The sequence below is a fragment of the Mastacembelus armatus genome, chromosome 6 (assembly GCF_900324485.2).
Source record: "Mastacembelus armatus chromosome 6, fMasArm1.2, whole genome shotgun sequence".
In the NCBI taxonomy this organism is placed as follows: Eukaryota; Metazoa; Chordata; class Actinopteri; order Synbranchiformes; family Mastacembelidae; genus Mastacembelus; species Mastacembelus armatus.
The window spans coordinates 5,193,513-5,220,034 of record NC_046638.1 but is presented as its reverse complement, the minus strand read 5'-3'; the positions used below and the strand labels follow the sequence as shown (position 1 = coordinate 5,220,034).

The 26,522-nt window shown below is 36.8% G+C and overlaps 4 protein-coding genes and 1 long non-coding RNA gene across 5 annotated transcripts; 1 reads left to right on the top strand and 4 right to left on the bottom strand.

The window, feature by feature from the left end:
* Positions 1-587: 587 nt before the first annotated feature.
* LOC113133399 (uncharacterized) lies at positions 588-21,501 on the top strand. Its single transcript, XR_003295987.2, has 6 exons — positions 588-791; positions 14,354-14,431; positions 14,533-14,648; positions 15,767-16,796; positions 19,434-19,468; positions 20,143-21,501. It is a non-coding gene; the product is annotated as an uncharacterized LOC113133399 (long non-coding RNA).
* LOC113133393 (mannose-binding protein C-like) lies at positions 3,768-7,145 on the bottom strand. Its single transcript, XM_026312190.2, has 5 exons — positions 7,058-7,145; positions 6,301-6,506; positions 5,422-5,481; positions 5,246-5,293; positions 3,768-4,550 (listed from the first exon to the last, which is right to left on the bottom strand). The coding sequence occupies exons 2-5, from the start codon at positions 6,482-6,484 to the stop codon at positions 4,168-4,170; spliced, it is 675 nt and encodes a 224-aa protein (XP_026167975.1). The 5' UTR covers positions 6,485-6,506; positions 7,058-7,145; the 3' UTR covers positions 3,768-4,167.
* Positions 8,408-11,208, bottom strand: LOC113133392 (mannose-binding protein C-like). Its single transcript, XM_026312189.1, has 5 exons — positions 11,107-11,208; positions 10,602-10,796; positions 10,076-10,135; positions 9,492-9,548; positions 8,408-9,051 (listed from the first exon to the last, which is right to left on the bottom strand). The coding sequence occupies exons 2-5, from the start codon at positions 10,774-10,776 to the stop codon at positions 8,669-8,671; spliced, it is 675 nt and encodes a 224-aa protein (XP_026167974.1). The 5' UTR covers positions 10,777-10,796; positions 11,107-11,208; the 3' UTR covers positions 8,408-8,668.
* LOC113133397 (dispanin subfamily A member 2b-like) lies at positions 13,506-14,669 on the bottom strand. Its single transcript, XM_026312194.2, has 2 exons — positions 14,390-14,669; positions 13,506-14,029 (listed from the first exon to the last, which is right to left on the bottom strand). Exons 1-2 carry the CDS (start codon positions 14,603-14,605, stop codon positions 13,844-13,846), a joined length of 402 nt encoding a protein of 133 aa, XP_026167979.1. The 5' UTR covers positions 14,606-14,669; the 3' UTR covers positions 13,506-13,843.
* cat (catalase) lies at positions 16,911-26,359 on the bottom strand. Its single transcript, XM_026312175.1, has 13 exons — positions 26,186-26,359; positions 25,469-25,640; positions 24,992-25,102; positions 23,491-23,621; positions 23,209-23,313; positions 22,886-23,011; positions 22,601-22,792; positions 21,937-22,089; positions 21,500-21,638; positions 21,188-21,318; positions 20,199-20,306; positions 18,238-18,321; positions 16,911-18,037 (listed from the first exon to the last, which is right to left on the bottom strand). Exons 1-13 carry the CDS (start codon positions 26,249-26,251, stop codon positions 17,972-17,974), a joined length of 1,584 nt encoding a protein of 527 aa, XP_026167960.1. The 5' UTR covers positions 26,252-26,359; the 3' UTR covers positions 16,911-17,971.
* Positions 26,360-26,522: the final 163 nt, after the last annotated feature.

The window sequence follows — 26,522 nt, the reverse complement described above, 5'->3', positions numbered from 1 at the left end:
TGAAAATGTCAGCTATCTGAAATGCTACAAGATAAGAAATATTGGAGAAAGTTTTAGTAAGACAATAAAAAATAACTCAAAAATTTTTTTCATAATTTCAAGGTCCTCCTGGGTGCAAAACAGAAAGCTCAAGAAGAATGAAAGGGATGTAATGATGGGCGTTTTGTATTTGGTTCAGTCTGTTCCTCTTTAGATTAGAAATAGATCTCTGAATATGTTCACACATGCACAGCATAAGCCCTTTTGACTCACTTTTTAACACTTACTGCCACCTTCAGGCACAACCAGTTTTTGTTCCACTAAAGATCTGAGCAAAGCAAAGATGGCTCTTTTTTGTTACAGTAGATGTGTAAATGGATACAAGGGAAGGACAGAAAAGATCAACATTCAACTTGAAACAGATAAGATCAAGTTGTACTTAATATTCAAATTCTACTTGAGGAAATCGATGAATTCAATTACAAAAAAATCATTGAGGCAAATTCCTTGCATCAAGGATTCATTTAATTACTATCACTTGCGTTATCGGACCTTCTCCGCCTAGGGATCGTTGTTCCACACGGACCGTAATCACTGTTGCACAATGCATTTCAAAGTTGGCGCTGAGGCAGAGAGCGAAGCAGTCCGTAAAAGGCAGAAAACTTAAAAAAGATGACAACACGGTGCAATGCGTGTATTTTAAAGTAGAACTGGTGTACCACAACAACACTTCGTCAATGATTCAACATCTGAACAGAAAACATCCGGTTGTGAACCAGAGTAACACCGGCTCACAGTGGAGCCCACACAAGGTAATGTCATTTTAAGGTAACCTGTCGTTTCTGTCATGCATTACACAATAGTATTATTGTTTCAAAATGCAAAAGTCAAGTTTATCCGATTACACAAGTAAACACTGAAATATTCAGTAGAATACTGGACTCCAAAAGTGATCGATAGGTGCAGCCCTAGATGTTTCTGAAAAGAGCCTTCTTGTTATTAGAACTTTGTATTTGAGCTGCTGAAATTTTCAAAAGCTGTTGCCATAGACTACAAACTAAAATTCGCTGTAAATTGGTTGCAATTATGCTGCAAACTGTTTCACTTATTTCTTTAGCTTGCACTGCAGAAAATGATTTCAGTAATGTTTTGGGGTCAGTTTCTTTGATGTGATATTTTCATTTGCCATATCCTTATAATAGTGGTGATTCACTGCAAAGTTAAAAAAAACACCTGATAACACCTCAAACATTCACATATAACATGCTGGTATTCACATCAGACTGTTCAGAATTAAGCAAATGAGCTTTGAGTTTGTGTTCTCTTGTTTTTTTTTAAGTTAGTGCTGCAAATACAGAAAATGTATGTGAACCTTCAGTACATTCTACTTTTATCAAGAGGTCGACGAAGTCTGGCCAGCATAAATATTGATTTATCCAAGCTAATGTTTGCCAAACCACAACACACACTGTGTCTATGGGTACATTAACATTGCTTTTTAATATATAATTTCAGGGATCTCAGGATGAACGCCCTTATACATGGGTTTGCCCTAATATCAGTCATTTTTCTTTGGGAGTAGTAAACAAGCAGCCCATCAACCATCATTCCAGGTTTATGCAGCGAGTTATTTCCTGATTATCACTCCATTTTGATTTTGTTATTTAAGGAAACTTTAAACAACTCTATACAACAGAACAATGTCTTTTTAGTGCAGTGAACTGCAAACTTAATGAGGTTTTACTTGTAATTCTGGAAATTACACATGGCTTACAGCATTTGTATTTAGCTTGTCATTTTATTTTGGAACCACTGAATCAGCAGCACATGCAGAGGTTCTGTTTATCTATACGGTACTTTTTTTATGTAAATGTGTAAACTGCAATTCCTACTTCCTATGCTCTCTGTTGTGAATGAACCTATTTGACTTTATTTTTTAACCTTTGAATTAATGGGTGGATATAACAAATATTCCTGATGTATCACAAATGTGTCATGGTAACTTAAAATCAAAAAGGGTGGACAAATCAGTCAATGTTTTATGTTAGGCTATATAAAAAGTACATTTTAATGTGTGGCAATGTCTTTTATAAGATATCACTACACTCTGTAGTAGATCAGTGTTGATTAAACAGATGGAGGGGTTTGGACCCAGGCTGTTTACTTTTCTGTGCTCCATCCCCTATGACATTTTGCATCTGTTGTTTACTCAGGATGAACTCCCTTATACATGGGTTTGACCTAATATCTCAGTCATTTTTCTCTGAGAATAGTGAAGAAGCAGCCCATCAAGCATACCATTCCAAGTTTATACAGTAAGTTCATTTCCTTATTATCACTCCTTTTTGTTTTTGTGTTATTAGGATCCTTTAAACAACTCTACCACAGAAGAATGTCTATTTTTTAAAGCATTTCACGGCACTAAAGCCTAAGGTGCAATTCTGGGAATTAAAATCAGCTAACAATCTTTGTATATACGCATGTTGACTTCAATTCCTACATCCTATCCATCTTTTGTGAATGTGTTCAACACATGTAGAGGTGACTTTATTTTATAAGGGTGGCTATGATGTTAAACATTTCTGATGTGTCCTGTACACAGAAATGCCTGTATTTCATTTTTAGTTCTGCACTGAGAAGAGACAATGAGGCTGTTCCTCTTATTGTGCATCCTCTCCCTGATGGCTCTTATTGGCTACAGTCAAGTTCAAGGTCCTCCTGGTCCCAAAGGTGACCGAGGACCGCCTGGTCCCGTGGGACCACGTGGGCAAGCAGGGCCACCAGGTTTAGATGAATTACCAGGTCTACCAGGTCAAAAAGGTGGATATTACCAACATAAACAGATTACCGGATGTTCCATCCAATATGAGACTTTACAGCTGTTTTTTTTATTTTTTATTTTTTTTATTTAGGTTCTCTGGCTTGTCCTGCGACTTATACAGCAAAGTGACTTATATGTGTAGATTTACAGTCATTAGATAGATGGTGAAACTCTTGGGGATTGGATTTAACTAGTCGACCCGACCGAAGGAAGGGACAAGCCAAACGGTGAGGTAACGCTAATTTTACATTGTTAAAATTTCTGTACGTGAAATTGTATCAAAAGTGAGTCGGTACAAGCGGATTGTGTCGTTTTCTGACGTTTGTTATGTGGCTGTGTTTCGTGAAATAACTAACGTTAGCTTCATGAGGGATGGTTGCTTTAGCTTGCTGCTAACGGCTTAACTTTTTTATGGAGTGTTTTTATTAGTGCGCACAAGTTTTAGGAATTTATCTATGTACGTGTGATTATGGCACTAGTTAGCCAAAATGTGTTAGAGCTAAGGTTAGCTAGCTACGTGTGATTATGGCACTAGTTAGCCAACATGTGTTAGAGCTAAGTTTAGCTAGCTACGTGTGATTATGGCACTAGTTAGCCAACATGTGTTAGCGCTAAGGTTAGCTAGCTACGTGTGATTATGGCACTAGTTAGCCACCATGTGTTAGAGCTAAGGTTAGCTAGCTACGGTGCACTTACATATCCACGTTTTGGAAACACTGACTCGACCATCCAGGGAACGTTTTAACCAGCCATCAAAACTGAAATCTAATTTTAAAAAGATATTTTGATTAATAAAAGAAAAAGGTATATAAGAAAGGTTGTTTTGAAATAGTATTGGTAAGTTACGTTATTTCCCAACTTAATTTGTGTAACAACTTTTATATACAGTAGCTTCTTGTAGTAAAATGAATTAAATGAATAGCGATAGTTTATTTGTAGTATTAGAAGTAATTTATACAGTTTTATTCCAGATATAGAGTAACAGTGTGAAAATAATATAATGAGCCTTTACAAAACAAAACACAATTTCATCCGTTTTGTCCCATTGCCCTACTCTACATTCACTTCTGTTTTGCAAAACATCACATAAACAGAATATAAAATAATGTCTAAGATCTGCATCAGTATCACTTTATTTTGGCTCATACTTTGAATATTACCCTGCTTTTCACCAAACATTAGCATTATGATTAGTGTTAAAACAGAATTCCTATAAGCTACTGACACCAATCCCCACTTAGTTAAAAAAGTTATGCAATACAAAAGTTAAGATCACCATTGGATGTGTATTTGAGCACATGAAAACTTTCACTTAAAGCAAGACTTGCAATACGCACAATACATAAAAAGGCAAAGGATGCAGCTTTCTATAGCTGACAAATAATGTAAGCATTCAGGAAGCATTCACGTGTCACTTGCCAGACACCATGTTCTGTCAGCATGGTGCAGCCTGTATCCTGGATGGATTTGTCTGGCTGCCCTTTTGCCCATTTGGTAAAGGTCAGAGGTTGGTTTTTCATATCAACCTCAAAATTCCCATCAGATTTTTTATTGTTGACGTTGATCCAGGCTGATTTGTAAACATCCCCAAACATCTGAGTCAGGATGTTGTTCTCTTCCTCATTCTGGGGCAAAGCCAGTTCTAAGCCTTGCTGGGAGCAGAACCCGATGGCTCTGGAGAAGGTGTCTCTCTCCTTGTAGGACACAAAGTATTTCTGACCAACTTTCCGCACAAAGTCATAGTTTATAGCTGAAAAAGAGGAAAAAGTGTGCAGAAAATTATGAATAAATCAATAAATGACATGATTTATATTTTTGAAAGTTTTCTTATCTGGCTTTGTTCTTGACATTAACACAATTACATTCTTTTATGCAAATAGTAAATGCCTATAGTTGTGCAATGACAATGTATTAATGCATTGCCTCCTGTCCTCCTGTACCATGCATACTGGAGTTTACCATGTAACATGCATTGGTTGTAGGTGACTTGCCACTTTTTCCCACTGATATGATGTAGGCTGATAAGCACTGTTGGCAACAGTCAGCAGCTGCTTTCAAATCTCAGAAGAGCTTTGTTTGTATATTTATCTAATTATTTGTATAATTTAATATTGTGTAAACATTTAGTGATTGTGTACATTTTTTAGTAACCTTTTTTTTGTGTTTTGCACATGTAATTGTTGATTCATTTTAAGAAAATTTCTCCACAGCTGGCAAATTCTGCTTCTAACCAGGCTTAGAACTGGCTTTGCCGCAGAATAAGGAGAACATCCTCAACTGTTTGGGGACGTTTACAAAACAGCCTGGATCAATACCAACCATAAAAAAGCAGACTCAAACTTGTATAAAGAACAAAATGTGTAGTGAGCAACTGATCTATCTGTTTGTGCACACCACAGACACTAACCCAAAGGGCAGAAAATTGTGTCTAGGAAGGATGCTTACCCAGGTTGAATTTTGAAATGCTCTCTGTTAGGGCTTGAAGTTCCAGATCTGTGTTGAAATGTAATTTTATTGCAAGACAATAAAACACTGAAACTTGTATTTTTATTTTTGTAGCATAGTCTTTTATAATAAATAAGAGTAATTTAGGTTCTATAAAAATAAATCGGGTCTCTAACCTTCTGCACATACTGCGCAATCTCCAGGTCTCCCAGGAATTCCTGTTCTACCAGGGTTCCCTGTAGGACAAGGAAAAAGACTAAATGCCTACAGTATACACAGCCCCACAGTCTCACCAAATTGTGATAATTTCACACTGGAGTAAAGGTTGTATATTTTTGTGTTTTATTTACTAAGGTTTGCGTTAAACAGCCAGAGACAACAGTCACAGCAACAACAATATAAGTATGTAATTACAGAGTGAGAAAAAGGGGGGTAAATATAGGTTGGAGGTAATAAGGGCAGGCCTTATTTAATGTGGCTGTGACACATTCAAGATTCATATTGTTAAACATATCTTACTTCGTTTGGTTTTGTTTTGTCATAGGACAGTAAATTAATGACTATAAACTGTTACTGTTTTAAACTGTTAAACAAAACAGTCAAAGTGGAGACATCATGGCCTCTGAATTTATTGCGACTACCAGTTTTTCAAAACTTTTAATATTAAATTGATCAAGAAAATAAGTTCTGTATAAATCAAATCTGAAAAATATAAGTTTGAAAGTGTTCATTAGCCCTACAGATAACGTTTTCTAGTATCGAGCAAAGCTTTCAAATTGCTGTGTATAGGAATATTTTGGTGTTCATGTTGATATTACATATTTTGTGTGTGTCCGTTAATATAATTTATTTCATGACACTGTGTTTATTCTATATAGAATACTTGTAGCAAATGTCAAGTGAAGTACATTTATACGGAAAATGATGCAAGTGAACGCAGAGGGGTTGGAGACAGACTGCAGGATTTTTGCAAGTTGCCAGGATTCAAACAAAAGATGATTAGAGTCTGATCAGAAACAATACTTAAGGAGCAGATTTGTATTGTTAGCACCCACCTGTTTCACCTTTTGGACCCTTACAACCTGGTGGACCAGCAGGCCCAGGTATCCCAGGTGCTCCAGGGAAACCAGTTATCCCACGACTTCCTTTCTCACCTTTGGGTCCAGGAGGACCCTGAATCTGACTGTAGCCAATTGGAACCATGAGGCATAATACACAGAGTAATAGAAGCAGCATCATCTTCTCAGTGCAAAACTGAAATCTGTGTGAAATATAGTAAATTAACTATTTATGGGCTGCATCAGAAATATTTTTAACACCATTTAGAGCAGTTAAGTGTAAAATGAAATCTGAGGTGTTACTTTGCAATTTGTGCTGCAACAAGTAACATTCCCTTGTTGCATGTCACCAGCAGTTAGTGTATTCTTTTCAAGTGTTTACAGCCACCGAATTTAGTAATATTCTAATGTAGTAGTATAAGGATGTGCAGCTAAAAGTGATGGTTCACTATTTTCTTGTGTGTTTTGGAGTTATTTAAAATGCCTTAAAAACATAATTGAGTACAAAATATTGACAAGCAAAAGGGAACTTAATTTCAAGCCAGAGTTAGCTTTTTGGGTGCGCTGCTGCTTCACTGCTTCCAAAATAAATTGACAGCAAACTAAATCAAAAGGCCAAGTGTAAGTTCCAAAAACTACAAGTTATATTTCATTAAGCCAGCATTTCACTGCACTAATCAGACATTATTCTGATGTAGAGTTGGTTAAAGTGTCCTAATAAGCAATAATAAGTGATAAGTAGAAATGGACTTACTGTATTAACTTGGAGTGAAAATGGCTGGACTCGACAGGCTGCTGCTTCACTACTCCCAAAGAAAAATGACTGAGATATTAGGTCAAACCCATCTGTAAGGGAGTTCATTCTTAGTAAACAACAGATGTAAAGCCTCATACGGGATGGAACACAAAAATGTAAACAGCCTGTGTCCAAAACCCTTCCTCTGTTTTATCAAAGTTAGTCTATTTTGGAGTGTAGTGATTTCAAATTTCTTATGAAAATCATTACAATATATTAAAATTGATTCTTTATAGGCCCTAACAAAAAAGTGGGCCGATTTTCCATTTGTCATACAGTTGATCTCCGTTGAAAATATCAGTTAATGTATCCATAGCTAACAATTGTCATAGTTGGTAAAACATTTCCAACCTGTCTTCATTTATAATCTTTATTTATCCTGGACAGAGTCCAAGCCTGTTTTATTTTTCAGCACTTCACTATATTTTTCTTGATCACTGAGAATCCCAGTTGAAAGGGTGGGGACAATGTTTTTCTGAACGGGTCCCTGGACTTTACTCATCCCTAAACATTACTCACTGACGTGTGTCAAAATTTATAGTCGTGTATAAAAAGTATATGCCAGGCCAGTGAGGAAGATCTCTGATTTTTCACAGTTCACTTTGAGGATGTTGTGAATTATCTGAAATTTGATATTCAGAAGACATAAATAATGGGATGAAAACCTTAGGTAAAAGTTGAAAGTTGACAGGCCAGACTTGTTAGCAACAGTTGATTTTGGACCAGTCTTATCATTTCTGTTGTGCTAAGTGTGTAAGGCTGGTAGCAGTTTTTAGACTCAATCAACTCATGGAGAGAAATTTTTGGCTCTTTAGCTGTTAAATGGTCCAGTGTGTTTTCTAGTTTATCCCAAGCTGTTGTTTTGTGGTAAGCAGGTTGTTGTGACTTTAGCTTGTTTTCCACTTTGTGGAATAGTTAAACAATAAGCCCAGATCTGCAGAGTCAGGAGAACATTCTCTGTAGGTTTATCGTTTTGATGGCCCCCTTTATATTCCTCATTTCTCAGTCATTTAATGCGTTATTTTAACACATAATGCTTAATTTATTATTTTCAATTGGTAAATCAGGCACCAGTCCTTGTCCTGCTGGACATGGTGATCATACCGCTGCCCTCAAAATGTGAGGTAGAATCTCTGATGCAATGACGATGTGTTATCAAGGTCTATTGTGATATAGGTCTGAATAGTTTTACTGTGTTTTACCTCCACCTTTGAGCATTGTGTTTGTAAATGTAAAAATATTCACTTTATAATGTCAAACCAAAATGTTATTTTCGTTTTAAACAGATGAATAACTGAATTAGTCCTATTTACTGCTGCATCAGTATCACTTTATTTTGGCTCATACTTTGAATATTACCCCGCTTTTCACCAAACATTAGCATTATGATTAGTGTTAAAACAGAATTCCTATAAGCTACTGACACCAATCCCCACTTAGAGTTAAAAAAGTTAATGCAATACAAAAGTTAAGATCACCATTGGATGTGTATTTGAGCACATGAAAACTTTCACTTAAAGCAAGACTTGCAATACACACAATACATAAAAAGGCAAAGGATACAGCTTTCTATAGCTGACAAATAATGTAAGCATTCAGGAAGCATTCACGTGTCACTTGCCAGACACCATGTTCTGTCAGCATGGTGCAGCCTGTATCCTGGATGGATTTGTCTGGCTGCCCTTTTGCCCATTTGGTAAAGGTCAGAGGTTGGTTTTTCATATCAACCTCAAAATTCCCATCAGATTTTTTATTGTTGACATTGATCCAGGCTGATTTATAAACATCCCCAAACATCTGAGTCAGGATGTTGTTCTCTTCCTCATTCTGTGGCAAAGCCAGTTCTAAGCCTTGCTGGGAGCAGAACTCGATGGCTCTGGAGAAGGTGTGCCTCTCCTTGTAGGACACAAAGTATTTCTGACCAACTTTCCGCACAAAGTCATAGTTTATGGCTGAAGAAAAGAACAGCATGAGACAAATGAGGAACAAATTAGAAAATGAGGACGACGAGAGCCCCATACTTTGAAACTTATGAGAAAAAACAAGCAAATGAAAAAGAAAAATCCATATTTTGACTAGTGATTTGTCACATTTATATATATTAAAAAAAAACACTCCAAATGAGTAGAACACAAATCAAGAAAAAGGTCTGCCAATTTGTCAAGACATAGACGGCTTATAGAAATGTGCTACAGGTCAACATAACAGAAATTTCTAGGGGACACTAAAAGCTGTCCCTTGTGTCCTACCAGAAACACTGTGATTGTGTAATAACTTGCTGTAGTTCTGGCGTTGTGTATAAATGTAATACAAATGTTTTTTTTTGTTTTTTTTTTAAAAAGACAGCCACTGTAGAATCAATCACCATTCAGGCCTTTATTATGATACTTACCCAGCTCTAACTTAGCAATGCTCTGCTTTAAGGTGTTGAGGTCTGGGCAATGGAAACCTGAAATGATTAGACAGTCACTTGGTAGAGCCACAGTAAATTAATCAATTTATTAAATTAAGCAATTTATTAAGCAAATGTGCTGTGACTTGTGAGAATAGATTTCTATTCTTTTGTGAAGATCAATATAAATTAAAAACTAGTGATTTGCACTGTAGGCAAGGTGTAACTATTTGAAGATGTCACTTTGAACCAAAAAAAAATCCCAAACAATATTCCACTGTCCAAAGTAGTTAAATAATTCATAAAAAATTAAAGATAAATTGATTATGCATGAAATGTTTGTTGCAACTGTTATTTTAAAGTGCATTTTAGTGAAACACTTTGGATTCAAGCTTTACAACAGTTGCATCAAAAAAAAAAAAAAAAAAAAAAGTGAGATTTGCAAAGCTATATCAACTGCTGTTTGTGTCTGTTGTTTGTCCAACAACCATAGCATGACATAGCATGTCCTTGTGCAGGATTATCAAGAAATGGAGACTTGATGAAACTTCCTTATCCTCAGAAAAATATGTAAAGTATACTACCTTGTTTGCATAATACATGAGGTCCTGGTTCTCCTGGAGGTCCATGTGGTCCCTGTTCCCCTGAAGCCCAGGAAACATACATTAAATAAGACTATAGCAAGTGTCATGCATGCTTAGCAGACACTGAAAGCAAAGTGAAGAAAGTGTAAAAAGACAAATTGTATGAATGTAGTTACAAACTATTTCCACAGGGAGGTGCCTTTGTTTCAGCTACAGACTTCATTACCTGCACTTTAAAGTCTGCAGTATAATTCTTAATTTTGGGCAACATTTTCATTCATTTCACTAGTTATAGTTTAGGGTGAACGTTTTTACTTCTTCAGCGGTATAATATTATCTTTGAGTCAAGAGTGCCATCTAAGGCTAGTGACTACTTAATAAAATGACTGTAAATCTACACATATAAGTCACTTTGCTATATAAGTTGCAGGACAAGCCAGAGAAGTAAAAAAAAAAAAAAAAAAAACAGATGTAAAGTCTCATTGGATGGAACATCTGGTAATCTGTTTATGTTGGTAATATCCACCTTTTTGACCTGGTAGACCTGGTAATCCATCTAAACCTGGTGGCCCTGGGAACCCCTGTAGTCCCACGGGACCAGGCGGTCCTCGGTCACCTTTGGGACCAGGAGGACCTTGAACTTGACTGTAGCCAATAAGAGCCATCAGGGAGAGGATGCACAATAAGAGGAACAGCCTCATTGTCTCTTCTCAGTGCAGAACTAAAAATGAAATACAGGCATTTTTGTGTACAGGACACATCAGAAATGTTTAACATCATAGCCACCCTTATAAAATAAAGTCACCTCTACATGTGTTGAACACATTCACAAAAGATGGATAGGATGTAGGAATTGAAGTCAACATGCCTATATACAAAGATTGTTAGCTGATTTTAATTCCCAGAATTGCACCTTAGGCTTTAGTGCCGTGAAATGCTTTAAAAAATAGACATTCTTCTGTGGTAGAGTTGTTTAAAGGATCCTAATAACACAAAAACAAAAAGGAGTGATAATAAGGAAATGAACTTACTGTATAAACTTGGAATGGTATGCTTGATGGGCTGCTTCTTCACTATTCTCAGAGAAAAATGACTGAGATATTAGGTCAAACCCATGTATAAGGGAGTTCATCCTGAGTAAACAACAGATGCAAAATCTCATAGGGGATGGAGCACAGAAAAGTAAACAGCCTGGGTCCAAACCCCTCCCTCTGTTTAATCAACACTGATCTACTACAGAGTGTAGTGATATCTTATAAAAGACATTGCCACACATTAAAATGTACTTTTTATATAGCCTAACATAAAACATTGGCTGATTTGTCCACCCTTTTTGATTTTAAGTTACCATGACACATTTGTGATACATCAGGAATATTTATTATATCCACCCATTAATTCAAAGGTTAAAAAATAAAGTCAAATAGGTTCATTCACAACAGAGAGCATAGGAAGTAGGAATTGCAGTTTACACATTTACATAAAAAAGTACCGTATAGATAAACAGAACCTCTGCATGTGCTGCTTATTCAGTGGTTCCAAAATAAAATGACAAGCTAAATACAAATGCTGTAAGCCATGTGTAATTTCCAGAATTACAAGTAAAACCTCATTAAGTTTGCAATTCACGGCACTAAAAAGACGTTGTTGTATAGAGTTTAAAATATAAAAATGGAGTGCTAATCAGAAATTAATTTAGCTACCCCCTCCTTTTTTGTGCCCAAGCCCAAAAAATGCATACCAAAATTAAACTAGCTGTTGTCTTACATATTATTGTATGTTATATTGATGACCTTGGTATCACTGGAAAGGAAACACTTTGTAGTTTATTGTGAAAAAGTCAGAATATGGCTAGGTCAACTTGGTAAAAATTAGAGTAATCCTTGCCTAATTGTTTTTGTGTGTTTTGTACTAGAAAACCCTAAATGTAGTTTGTTCTGGTCATTCTAGTGACTGAATGGATTGAATGTTAAACTTGTGGACCAATACAGGTCCAAATTTTGTCACAAAGGAGCTAAAATTCAACTTTCTGTAAGACTGTCCAGGCAGACCGTTTAGACAGTCCAAAATTGGCACAATGTAACCAGATAACTTTATGTAAAGCACTATATGTTAATACAAATCAACAAAACTAGATAAACTACTGAATAGATGTATTGTTAAAGAAGAAGAATAACTGAAATATTAGGTCAAACCCATGTATAAGTGCGTTCATCCTGAGCAAACAACAGATGTAAAGTCTCATAAGGCATTTGATTGTGTTTGACTGAAGATGGTCTGATCCTGTAGCATGTTGTAATTACATATATCTTAATTTTAGTGCGGTTACATACTTTTTAACTTAACTATATGACGTGAAAGATTTTTATACCTGTGATCCCTGAAATTATAAATTGGTGCCATTTAAAGAAAGCATAGTTAATGTACCCATGGACAGTGTGTGCTGTGTTTGGCAAACATTAGCTCGGATAAATCTGTATTCATGCTGGCCAGAGTTTGCCGACCTCTTGATAAAAGCAGAATGCGCTGAAGGTTCACATACATTTTCTGTATTTGCAGCACTAACTTAAAAACTGAAGACGAACACAAACTCAATGTGAATACCAGTAATGGGACAAGTTATATGTGAATGTCTGAGCTGTTATCAGGTGTATTTTGCTTTTCTCAGATCTTCAGTAGGACAAAAACTGGTTGTGCCTGAAGGTGGTAGTAAGTGTTAAGAAGTGAGTCAAAAGGGCTTATGCTGTGCATGCGTGAACATATTCAGAGATCTATTTTTAATCTAAAGAGGAACAGACAGACCCAAATACAAAATGCCCATCATTATTTCCCTATGATTCTTCTTGATCTTTCTCCTTTACACCCAGAAGGACCTTGAAATTAGTTATGCTGTGTCTTCATGGTAAACACAGAAGAGGAGAAGGCGAAGGCTTCTTCAGAATGTAGAAAATCCAAATTTTTTTAGTTGCTATTTTTTATTATCTTATTAAAAATTTCTCCAGCATTTCCCATCTTGTAGCATTTTAGATAATGAAATGTTCATTGCAGTACATAAAAATTTGCCACAGCAAAATTTTTTAAAAATGTTAATTGTAATCTCTGTTTATTGCAACACCAAGTCGGCTGCTATCAAATTGTTGTAAAGGCCTTCATGACACTAAATCTGGTATCAAATTAATAAATCTGGCATCAAATTAACAGAAGGGAGCTCACTTTATAAAGGTGAAGTGATCTGCAGGATGTTTGCATCTGCTGAGAGCAGTTTCTTAAAGTCAGTTTCCGTTTTTCAATCATATTACCATTGGCCCTATTTCCGCTTTATGTGGACAGGAGCGTACGTCAGTCAGTTACAGAGTAAGTGTAAATATATAAATGTGGAAAATCATGCCACTGCATATGCACCTACAATCTGTTTTTTCCCTTTTAAAATACCATAAGCACATTTCATAATGTTATGAAACATACACTTTTATTGACAGATCAAACTGCTTTCTTTTTAAAACAACTGCTGAGATATAGTTCTTGTTGACAGGTCATCTGAATTTAATAAGTCTGGCATTGTATCAAAACTGGCTAAACGTTTTTAGCAAGAGAAAAAGAGTTTCCTGTAAGACTTTAGTAACACCAGTTAGATTTAGATTTTTTTTGTTTTGTTTGAAGAGCTAACTAAAACAATATGAAAAATAAAACATAAAAAAAAATACAAATTGTGCCATGAGCATAAAACCAAGAAGTAACATCAAGCCACACAAGCAGGCAAATTAAAATTTACCATCTGTAATTGTATCTGTAATGGTATGCCTGCTGAACCTGTACAGCTATGATAATCACTGTGATGATGGAAATCAACACAGCGGTGGCAATCAAGACTGTGGCCCAGATGTTGAGGCACCGGGCAGTTTTGCCGTAGTGTTGGGCTCCTTGCAGATCTCCAACCATTTTCCGGTCTCTGGCCTGGAAAAACCAAAGCATATTGATATTTAAAAATGAATTTATTGTCGTCCTCAAGGGATTTAAAATTGTTAAATCTGAACATAAGCACAATCTCAGAATCTTGCTAAAACTTGTTCTTGTTTGTAGCAAATGCAGTTGCTTTCTTTCTTTTCCCTCCATGTTTTTAAATCTCTAGCTAAGGCCTTTTGTATATCTCATTAGTATAAAAAAAAAAAAGAACTACAATGTCAAGTCCTATTATTGTTGTCATGGTTTTAACTGTCTTAAAATTATTATTATTATTGTTGTTGTTGTAAGATAATTCTATTTTTTTTTTCTCCTTAGGCAATAAAAATTAAGAGGCGTCACTCAGAAACGCACCTTGATAGAGTAGATGAGAGCAGCCAGTCCGAGGCAGAAGGGGTTTGTATAGACAAAGTTGCAGAGGGACCAGATTATGTAGTCTTGGGGAGGCTCAGTGCTGATGTTTACAGCAGTGTACTGAACCCTTGTATGTCCTCCAGCCTGTCCAGGGAACCCGTCATGCCTCCCCGCCTGCAGTGGGAAATTGTCACCCAGGTGCCCTTCAGGATTCATTGCTCTCAGCTCAGATGCAGTTTGAAGTGGTGGCTGCAGGAAGGTATGTGAGAACTTATAGATGTGCAGAAAGTGTCACTGGTTAGTACTGATTTCCTTTCGACTTTATAGGTTACCAAACGCCTCTTTTTTTTCTGTCCTGCCCCACTTATCTAAATATGTTGACAGTTGGCAAAGAACATAGTTCCATTGTATTAAGGAGTTAAACATGTTATATGTTTTAACTGAATTTGAATTTTCATGTTTTTACTGTAATTTTAAATATTTTTGGGCGGTTTGCCTTTATTTGAGACCTGACAGTGTAAAAGAGCACAAAATGTGGAGAAAGAGAGGGAGGTTATGAGATTCAATACATGTCCCCTTCCTGGGATTCTAACCTTTAATGGTATGTGGTGACTATTAAGCAACCATATGATCCACTTGTCTTATTCATAAAAGTAAATTTATAGTAAAAAAGAGAGAAGGCAAATCTGATCAAATTTCTGATCTGTTTTAAATATAAACCAGACACAGGCCTTGGTGACAGGTAATTTAAATTTATTAGCAAAGTTCAGACTTCCATAGAAGGCTTTTCTTACAAAAATAAAAAAATATGTTTTAAAATTCTGAGAAAGAAGCTGAGAACTGGAAGTCCCAGCAACAGGCATCTGTTACACTATTTGCAGGTTATCCTCAGCAGTATCTGTTAATGAGTAGAAATATAACAATATATGTAATAATGAAAATAAGAAAAATGATTGAAACCAGGGTGATTGATAAAATATTGAACGTGAGCAGTTGATTCATAATTTTGACACACCTAGTCTCTGGACTGAAGAGACAAAAGGAGATCACATAATCAAAACATTCTTGTTTGATGTATTTTCATGGGGCATATTTTGTTTCTCCCTTTTCCATTCATTTTATCATTCTCACTTTGAGTTTAGTTTCCATCATTAAGAACATCCAGAAATCTTTGTGCCACATAATTTCTCATCCATATTTTTTTCTTTTTACAAATTTGAATTTGTGTGTGTTTGTAATCATTATTATGATTGCTATCCTGAAAAGAATTAAAGAAACAGGCCTTTTCCACCATAGAAGCTTGATGATCCATTGAGCTTTCAATAACCTGAAATTTTAGGAATCCATAATGTTTTTATTCTTGTTACTGCCTTGCAGTTTTTCATAGATGCAGTCAGAGAAGGCAGGGTCATTTCGGACACCAGGACAAACTGTTTGGTAGGCGTGCTCAACACCAGTCTAACTGCAATGCACTTGTGTGAAAAGGAAGATGAGTTGAAGAGCTGACTGTGAGATGCATCCCAGCTAAAGAATAATATAGTTAATTAATTTACAAACAATTCAGAGATGTTGCATATAAACTCACCTTGACTGAAAAGATCAGAGCAGCTAGTCTGAGGTAGATATATATATATATATATATATATATATAATAGATTATTGGAGAAAACAATTGTCAGGTGTTTTTATACCTGTAGTAGTACAAGTAGTTCTGGGGTCCATAGGCAGGTGTCTGCTTTGCCTCATTGGTAGTCCAACCTATTTCCACTGCTTCGATCCAAATAGCAATATTATCCTTTGTTGGATGGATTGCCATGTTTTGTTTAGAAATTCCTGTTCCCCAGAGGATGAATCCTATTTCTATATTATATTATTAGTGTAATACTTTGGTTTATGACCATATACCTACAAAAATGGCAACTTGTATAGCACCGTCATTGGTAGGTGATCATTTGTATGATAGCATTGGGACATTAGTATTTTACTGTCATTGATGTGGCTTTAAATTCATGCTGTCTCTCTTCTACATTTCTGATTCTCAGTAAAATAACACCCACATTCCACAGACCCCTGCTCTGCTCTCAACCTCGAAAGTTTCGACGTTCCCAAGAGGACAGGAGCAAAGCTGCGTTGGTTGGGATCTAAATGGGCCGACTTCGATCAGGAACGGAGCGGCCTCAATTGGCAAGAGCGGGAACTGTCTTTGAACCTGCTCAGAAACTTCTCCCAACTTCTAGAGAGTGCCAGTAAAGTGCATATATGTATTGAAAAGGCTTATACAATCTTTGCGAGAACAGAGAAATTACTTTTCTCTGCTAGGGCTGATGTCATGATGTTGTTATTCCCACTTTTTCTGCTGCCAGTTGTCATAGCAATGGATAGTTTTGAGGAACAGCTGGCAGAGGCGGTGAGTATGACAGTATAAGTTGTTTTACAAGAGGGTAGAATCAAAAGCATACAAGCCAACAATACCCAGTGTTTTACAAAACAAGCAGGTCAAGCATTGAACAGACAACTTAAGTATGTCTGAATAAATCTTGTATTACTGATGAGCACAGATCAGAATTATTACAGGCACCAAAGACTCATTGCATCTGAAAGAGGGTCACAATAATTTTTTAAAAAATAGCTACATTCAGATCAAGAACATCATGTGTTTTTAGAGGCACAGTAGCAGGTTAGATGGACAATTGATATGTGATACATTTGATTTTAACATGTCAACATCCTTTTTACATTTCTCGTCTCTTCACAGGACGTATGTGGCCAACACAAAGAACTTCAAAGCAGGTAAGTCAAAAATAATCAAGACTCTTCTCCAAACTTTCTTTTTGTTCAGACCGATTTGTTAAATGCAATGTAACCCCAGAAGCCATAACAGGTGGCCAGCTAGTCATTTTAAGAATGAATACCATTTCAGAACTTAGTTCCTCCAAAGTGAAAAAGCACAATTTATAGACAATTTTAAATTACAAGGTTAAAGTCATCAGTTTTGGTACAAAAAAGACAGTGTATTTGTATTAAGCGTATTTTAGGAAAAAAATTCTTACAACTTGATTTTTGGTAATCATATCTGACAAGACTAGCAGATGCCCACAGCGAAATAATTTTATTAATCCAGGAATTTTACCAGCTTAAACCATGAACATGACACTCTTTACAGCTGTTAGTTGAATGTTGTTTGAATGTGTTCTTCACACTTCAGCTAAAGAAGAGTTGCTCTTTTCACTACAGTACTTGCAGCAGCTGAGGTTAATTAATTTAATGTATTCAAATCAGAATGTAAATGAAATACATTAAAATTATTTTCAAGAGTTTAGTTGAGTTGTATGAAAACAAGCAACAATTCTGGTAATTTATTTTCAAAACTGCTGTTTAGTGAGTACAAATTTACCTCATAGGTTTTTATTTAAATCCCCTGAATATTATCAGCTGACTGGGAAAAAAATGAACTAACCCTGACACTGCGAGATCAGTATTTCAATCTTGTTATTGATGATTATTGGCAAGTTAAGTCTAGTATTGTTAGTTCATTTGTTCTGAAAGAAATGAGGGGTTCGCCCTTGATGGATATTTAAGACATCACATCTTGGAGGATGCAGCAATGGTAGAGGCTCCTGGGCGGTTGTAAACGTGCACAGCTGTATTCTGAAAGAGACAAAATAGGGAGAAACAGACAGAGACAGGATTAGATATTTTAATATACGTGCACAGCGTAGTGAACCTTAACAGTGCCTACCACATGTATTCATTGTATGTCATAGCTTCTTGTATTGGTTGAATATATTTTAGTCTGAACAAAGTGGACAGACACTACAGATGGACAGACCACTGTAGCATATGCTTACCTTCTTGGCCTCTGCATTGTACTTGTTGAGAAGGGTGTGGACCCTGTTCCCATAGTCTGGATGGACAGCATTCAAGTTCTCAACCTGCAGGAAGAACCAGACAATGAGACCTGAATGCCCTAAAAAAAAAACAAAAAAAACCAACTTCTATTTGTAAACTATTATTTTCCAAAGTTACAGCCATTTACTATTTTGCATGCTTGTTGATTTGAAGTAAACATGGAAAAAATGTGTCATACTTCTGTGCACCAATCAGGCTGTAATTACATTTGAATCTAAATATGGTCTCCGCTCCAATTCAAACACACTAACACAGTTCAGACAAAGCAGATTAGCTGAGTTACTGGAATGTTAAACTATAAAAATATAATTGGGTGTTATCTAAGTAACTGGTTGGGGTTTTTTTGGTTTAAGTTATTGTTAAACAAAATACTTAAACACTGAAGCCAAGTTTTCAGGGGTTTGAAAAAGTTTCTGAGCAGACAATGCTCCTGCAGTCTCCCACAGTTTGATACAGTCTGATACCTGGTAAACCCTTTGGTGGAAAGTGAAACATTAACTTTACCACATTGCAAAATTAAAAGCAGAAAACAAAACTGAAAGCCTGGCCCATTTCTGCACAAAACTGCAAAACTATAGGGTTTTTTGCAGCTGTGAATTGTTGGTTGTGGCAGGTGCATAGAACAAAATGAAACCATCTGAATAGAAAATTTGGTCTAAAATTAATCTTGGACTAACACAATAAATACTAACCTAATAAAGAAAATTACTACTTCATTACTACTGTCATGATGTTGTTATTCCCACTTTTTCTGCTGCCAGTTGTCATAGCAATGGATAGTTTTGAGGAACAGCTGGCAGAGGCGGTGAGTATGACAGTATAAGTTGTTTTACAAGAGGGTAGAATCAAAAGCATACAAGCCAACAATACCCAGTGTTTTACAAAACAAGCAGGTCAAGCATTGAACAGACAACTTAAGTATGTCTGAATAAATCTTGTATTACTGATGAGCACAGATCAGAATTATTACAGGCACCAAAGACTCATTGCATCTGAAAGAGGGTCACAATAATTTTTTAAAAAATAGCTACATGTGTTTTTAGAGGCACAGTAGCAGGTTAGATGGACAATTGATATGTGATACATTTGATTTTAACATGTCAACATCCTTTTTACATTTCTCGTCTCTTCACAGGACGTATGTGGCCAACACAAAGAACTTCAAAGCAGGTAAGTCAAAAATAATCAAGACTCTTCTCCAAACTTTCTTTTTGTTCAGACCGATTTGTTAAATGCAATGTAACCCCAGAAGCCATAACAGGTGGCCAGCTAGTCATTTTAAGAATGAATACCATTTCAGAACTTAGTTCCTCCAAAGTGAAACTTGGTGGAAAGTGAAACATTAACTTTACCACATTGCAAAATTAAAAGCAGAAAACAAAACTGAAAGCCTGGCCCATTTCTGCACAAAACTGCAAAACTATAGGGTTTTTTGCAGCTGTGAATTGTTGGTTGTGGCAGGTGCATAGAACAAAATGAAACCATCTGAATAGAAAATTTGGTCTAAAATTAATCTTGGACTAACACAATAAATACTAACCTAATAAAGAAAATTACTACTTGTTCAGAAATCACTAAATGGCTTATGCCCCACTGCAAACTTGCTTGTGTGTGACCTATACTGTGGAAAAAAAAACAATGTAACCACAGATTTCCTGAGAACAGTCAGTGTTTACAAAAGCTACATCCTGTGGTTTAATCATGAATCACTTCTAATTAAATGTAACTGGGTCACAACCTAGCTGTATGTCTTCAATGAGTTGTCAGTTCAAAAAAAAAAAAAAAAAAAAAAAAAACGTATTCACTGAAAAATGCTACTTTTCTTGACAGCATGGGAACATCAGGGTGAGAGAAAGTGGCGCCTGCATGGAGTAAATTCTGTAAGTTTATGTGAACTCACCATGCGTTTCTGGATGAAGAGCTGGGCTTCTTTCAGGGCCCCTGCCAAGTTCTGGCAAAGTCTTTGGCGCTCCTCTTCGTTGAGCACTTGGGTGAAGAAGGTACGAACCTGCAATCAAAGATGGACTGATCTAAGGTGGATATCATCAAAATGAAAGGCTTCATACAAAAACTAGTTTAAATCAAGAGTTCCAAAACTGTGGTCTCCTCTTGTTACTGTTACAGTTCTGGACAATAACCGTTGTACTGGTAATGTTGAGGGCAACATATGCTTTGTCATATTTTCTTGTATTTTCTTTGAAGGCTGTTCTTTGAGTTGAAGACCCCTTTACCCAGATGTGAAAAGCACTTTATAGAAAAGTGCTATGTAAAGAGTTGTTTTAGATTATATTTTAGATTTACATTTAGTCTCAGGTTTCTGTCTTCACAGTAAATTTAAGTCTAACATTCACTGTTCTTTTAGTGTTTTGGGATTAAAGATTTACTGAAAAGAGCTACCTGTTGCAGCCAAAACGAAAACTTGAGAGAGCAGTTAGAGTGAACCAAATTTTCATTTGGCCAAGAGGCTGAGGCACTATAAGCAGCATCATTGCAGCAGCACAAGGAATCATCAAAGGTGATTATTACGTTTTTGGTTCAGTGGGGTAATGAGCTCAGAACAAACAATTCTCAAGTAATGAAATTCCCACTGCATTATGTTGAAAATATGTTTTTAAATGTTTATATATATATATATATAGTAAGTAACTAACTTTGAATTTGAATTAAACAATGCATAAGTAAGAGTAAGCAAGAAAGCCAAAAAAGAGTAATATCAATGGCAAAGCTTTGTGGCCCTTTTGTCCTGGTCACCTAAATATTTTGCCATAATGTAAAGGTCGGAAATTTAAACTAAATTAATGTAATATACAATCTAAAACCCAGTCACACTCTTGTGTGAGCAAACGATTTGGACATAGAAAGTCCATTACAGTGCAACTGTATCGTTACCTGTGTGACATTGTCTTCATCTGCACTGTTGTAACGGGCCACATCTGGAGACACCTTGAACTTAGACTCCACAAACTGAGGCTGGCACTCTGCTGCACTGAAGCTGTTGGGATAGTAGTTTGGAGCTCCACCTAGTGGTAAGTCAGACAAAACGATGATTTGAATAATCACATTAAATATGTCACATTTGCTGTGGAAACAGCACCTCTTTTTCTAATTGGGCCACACTAGTCACACCTGCATGTCAAGTTAAAAGCAAGACAAACAGACAAATGCTTATTGTATACACAAAAACACATCCACATGACCTACCTTGGTTGTCAGACATGCACATTGGACCATCACGCTGGTAGTTAGCCACACGGGCCCTGAAGGGGCAGTTCACAGGAATCTGCAGGTAGTTGGCTCCCAGCCGGTGTCGATGTGTGTCTGGATAGGAGAAGAGACGACCCTAGAAAAAGACAAAGCATTGTTCCACTGTTTATGTACTGTCAAAAAAGGAATGCATTCAGTTCAGAAAACAAAACATGGTGCACAATTTTAATAGCAACATTTCCAAATAAATAAAAAAGTGCTAGCAGTAAGTGGTGTTTTGATGCAATTTATGGTATGAATGCACATCTTGGTATTTGATTAATCATGGTAGATTATCTTGAAATAATGTTTAAAGTTTTTTTTTTTTTTTAATATACTAAATTTATTTTCATTAAAGTCTCAAAGGAACTTCAAGAGAAAATCTGTCATGTTACCTGCAGCATCTTGTCAGGACTCGGCTCAATGCCTGGTGGCATGTTGCTGGGGTCAAAGGCCATCTGCTCCACTTCTGCAAAGTAGTTTACTGGGTTCCTGTTGAGGACCAGTTTGCCCACAGGGATCAAAGGGTATTCTTTATGAGGCCAAACCTAAATAAGAAAACTCAATTAGCTGAAAGGTGATGAGTCCGACACCCACAGGAATTTATCATGCAAGACCTTTCTGAACATTCCCTCATTTTATACAGTATTTGTATGAATATTAAAAGCTAGATGTCTGATATGGAATTAAACCAAACAGTAAATGTCTGTAAGTGGTCATATTTTAAATTTTGTCCTCTGAGCTTTTTGATGTATAATGCAATTACTTCTCTCCGGCCTTCACATTAATTTTCACAAAAATGTTTTTGTCTTCATAGTTTCAATAAACCTTGTTACAATTACTCTGTGACATTCTTCACAAAACAAATCAATAGAAAAATGTTTTGCTAAGTGTCCCTCATTTTGGCTTATAAGTACTGTCACCCTACAAAATATACCTGTAATAATGTTAGTAGGATCCTGCAAAACACATTTTCAATATTCTGTGATTACATCTGATGCCATTTTTATGGGCAGAAGAATCAGCTTTTCCTGTTCTGCTGTGGAGAAAATAAAGTACCTTGGTAAGATCAAATGGGTTGAACCGGAACGTCTCTGCCTGCTCAAAGGTCATGACTTGGATGTAGAAGGTCCAGGATGGATAGTTGCCATTAGCTATGGCATTGAACAAGTCTCCAAGTGCATAATCTGGGTTGGTGGAAGCCAGGCGTGCTGCTTCCTCCACTGGCAGATTCTTTATGCCCTGATCGGTCTAAAAGATACCACATACAGTAGGACATAATTGAGCAATGGCAAAATTCCAAGATTAAGATGAGATTAAATGAATGAAAACCTGGGCTCAGACCTTGTAGTGGAACTTGCAGTAGACACGCTCACCATCAGCATTGACCAGTTTGAAAGTGTGAGAGCCGTAACCGTTCATGTGACGGAAGCCATCAGGCAAACCTCGATCACTGAACAGAAAAGACACCTGCACAGGGTATACAGGACAGAAGAGACGTCCTAAATCCTGCATTGTTTTCTGTGCCAACTATTGTTGAACCATTACTGTATGCATATTTATATAATGAGGCAAATACTTTTAAGTACTACAATCTCATCAAATGTGCTGTTTGTCTTGTACACTTGACTGTCTTCAAGAACAGTCTCAGTCTCAGCAGCACTCACCTGATGCAGACTCTCTGGCCTGAGGCTCCAGAAGTCCCACACCATGTCAGGGTCTTTCATGTGGGTCTGGGGATTACGCTTTTGGGAGTGGATGAAGGATGGGAACTGCACAAGTGAAAAGACTAGGTGGTTAGTGTGATAAGTTACAATTAATATGTGATAAAGTTTGTGAAATGTACAGAGAGAGGCTTTACAAACCAACATTTATTTCAGTACATGGTTCTCCACTAGTAAACAAATGTAAAGCCTGTTCTTTCTCATACGTTCCCAATGCCACCTCACCAGCAAGGCATCCCTGATGAAGAAAATGGGAGTGTTGTTGCCTGTCAGGTCCCAGTTGCCCTCCTCAGTGTAAAACTTTACAGCAAAGCCCCGGGGATCTCGCACTGTGTCTGCTGATCCAGACTCCCCAGCTGGAATAAAATGAAAATTAGAGGTGACATTTCACTCACACAGAGAAGCAATATATGAGAATTATACAGATACGGCTAGATTCACTGGTCTTTCTGCAAATTAAATTGCTTCAACAATGCACATCTTTATGGATATCTATATCTAGAAAATATATAAGTAATTTTTCATACAATAATACTATAAATTGGTTGGTATCAGATGCAATATATGAACAGTTGAAGGCCCGTATTCACAAAGCTTCCTAAGCCTAAAATATGCTCCTAGTGACAAAATGTTAAGAAAATTCTTAGAATTAAGACATTTTCTTAGAATCTCCCCTTAAATTTAGGACTAAACCTTAGTAAAGATAAAAATGAGTCACGAAACATCTTAGCTCCAAAAACAGCTCCTAAGGTAAAAATTGTTAAGAGTAGAGAGGAGGACTTTTAGGAGGCCTAAGAGTTTCTTTATCAGAGGACAAAATGGCAAAAAGATTATTCTCCAAACACTGAATGATCGTGAGTTAATTAAATGCTACAGATTGAATCACGATGGGATGTTTGTGGTCAAATATATTAGCGAAATCTTCTGGTTTCCCAGTCTCTTCTGTCCAGTTTGGTTTTCTTGTTCTTTTATGTCCTTCCATCTCTCTTCGATTGTTGGCTACACGCCATCCAAAAGTGCAACTTAAACAGTCTGTCCTGCATTCGTGTCAATTGGTAAAAGGTAAGCCATTTTGCTCCCATCAATCTCAAATGGATTACAAGTAATAAAATCTGTATGGTAAATAAATGTAAGCCCTTAAATATAGTAACTACTGTGTGTAAATTGGTAGACACATTTTCAACATTTGGCTGTTTTAATTAACTTGGATATTTATATAAGATATTTAGCATAACAGAAACTTTGCATAAAGTAGCCTGTATTCATGATTATACCATTTCCTAATACAAACATTTTATGATTTCACTGTCCATTCTATTATAATTCTATTTTCACAAAAAGCACATTTTAAGACCTTTACAGATACTAAGATAAAGGTTTTTGTACTTTCCTTACTCAGAGTTGCTCTGAGAAGTTTCCTAAATCACCTTTAGTCTAGGATTCCCAGCTAGCTATTTTAGGCTAAGATAGGAGCTCTGAGAGGATTCTAAGAAGCTTTGTGAATACGGGCCCAGATGTACTGGATGGTAGCGCATTTAAGAGAACTTATTGATAAAGTGACTGTGGTGCACAGAGAGCAGTCCAAAAGTGAATTAACTCCAAAGTGAAAATATATCATCTCACCATTAAAAGGAATTCCAGATATTTCTTCATCATTCAAAAATGCAATCTATAATAACTATAAGGTAAAGATAAGGTATGACTCACATTGCATGGTTATTCTTACCCACAGTGGAGAAGCGGACAGCGATAGGTGTAGTCTTGCCAACATGCTCAAACACCTTTGCTTTGCAGTAGCGACTGATGTCATGAGTTACCTCGAAGTACCCGAATGCTCCTGCAGCATGAAGGACAGGAATTAAAACCAAATGTCTTTTCCATTTGTATCAGTTTAGACATGTCTGGGTCACATATTTCTATTTGACTGCTCAGACTAGCACATGCACTATTTAATATTTGTCCATAGACATAAAAAGATAAGAAACAGAGGAATTTGACGAAGTAATGCACAAACAAGAACCCTTGTCTGCTTTTTGCCAACTTTGTTATTTAAAACCCAAGAACTTGACTATACAAGAGAAAATGGCTAAAAACAAGCCAAAAATTCATTCATCAGGATATGGGATTTCAGTTCAGACAGAAAACAAAATTCTTCTGTAGCACATTGCTGCTACACAGAAAGTGCATAGTGCCCAACACTCACCTGCACCTTTGGCATGCACCACTCTCTCTGGGATCCGTTCTCGGTCAAAGTGGGCCATCTCATCTGTGAAGACCACATCTTGGACGAGCAGAGGGCCCTTTGGTCCCGCAGTCTGCAGGTTCAGCTTGTCTCCAATGGGATGGCCAGCTCCTGTGGTCAGTGTATCTGGCCTCTGTTGTGAAAAGCATCAGTGTCAAAACAAAGCATGAACTAATTCATTAATAAAAACATACATATTCGTAAGGAAAAAACAGGTAAGACAAATAATGTGGGCTTCAGTTGGGATTAACCCTCATATTTCTAACGACACTGCTGGTTTGTTGTGTTGTGCTCTGATTATACAACTGTCAGGGTTAAAGTTCAGCCTCCGTTCAACGACCTGCTTCATTTCCAACAGTGACTTGCTGTCTTAGCAGCATTTCAGCTGTTAGCCTGAGCAGTTTGCGACTGAAAACGCTCCGTGGCCGCTTGTCTTGACTTCTTTGCGATGTCATTTAGCCTATAACCCCTGCAGACGTTTGCAGGCGAGTCTTTTACGACAATAGCGACTATAAATGGTCACAAAGCACTAAACTACTTGGAAAGTATTTAGTAACGTGCACAGTCTTGCTTCTGTTTTGAATGCTAACGCTAGTTAGCCTAACAAACGACCTCTCACCCATTTATCCCACCAGGCAATCGACGCTGCGCAGAAATCAAATGAGAGCTTCTACCGACCTGATGGCGTCTTTCCTCTTTCCATATCTTCATTTGGTCCGTAGTTTTATCTCTGTCGTCAGCCATCTCGACACGTTTAGATCCCGGGGCGCAGAAGATGCAGCGGACGGAAACGTTAACAATTTATCCCGACGCCTCAAAAATTCTTCCTGGACTTTGTTCAGTGTAACTCCGCCCCTTGAGCGCCCCTCTCTTCTGATTGGCTGACAGGGGGGAACTGACCTACTTTTGAAGAGAGAACATGGATTTATGGAAGAGAAAGCGTCGATCCAATGGTCAGCTATTAACCTTGCATAACGCATGTTTTTTCATTAGTGTGGCTCAGTTTTAATGTGCA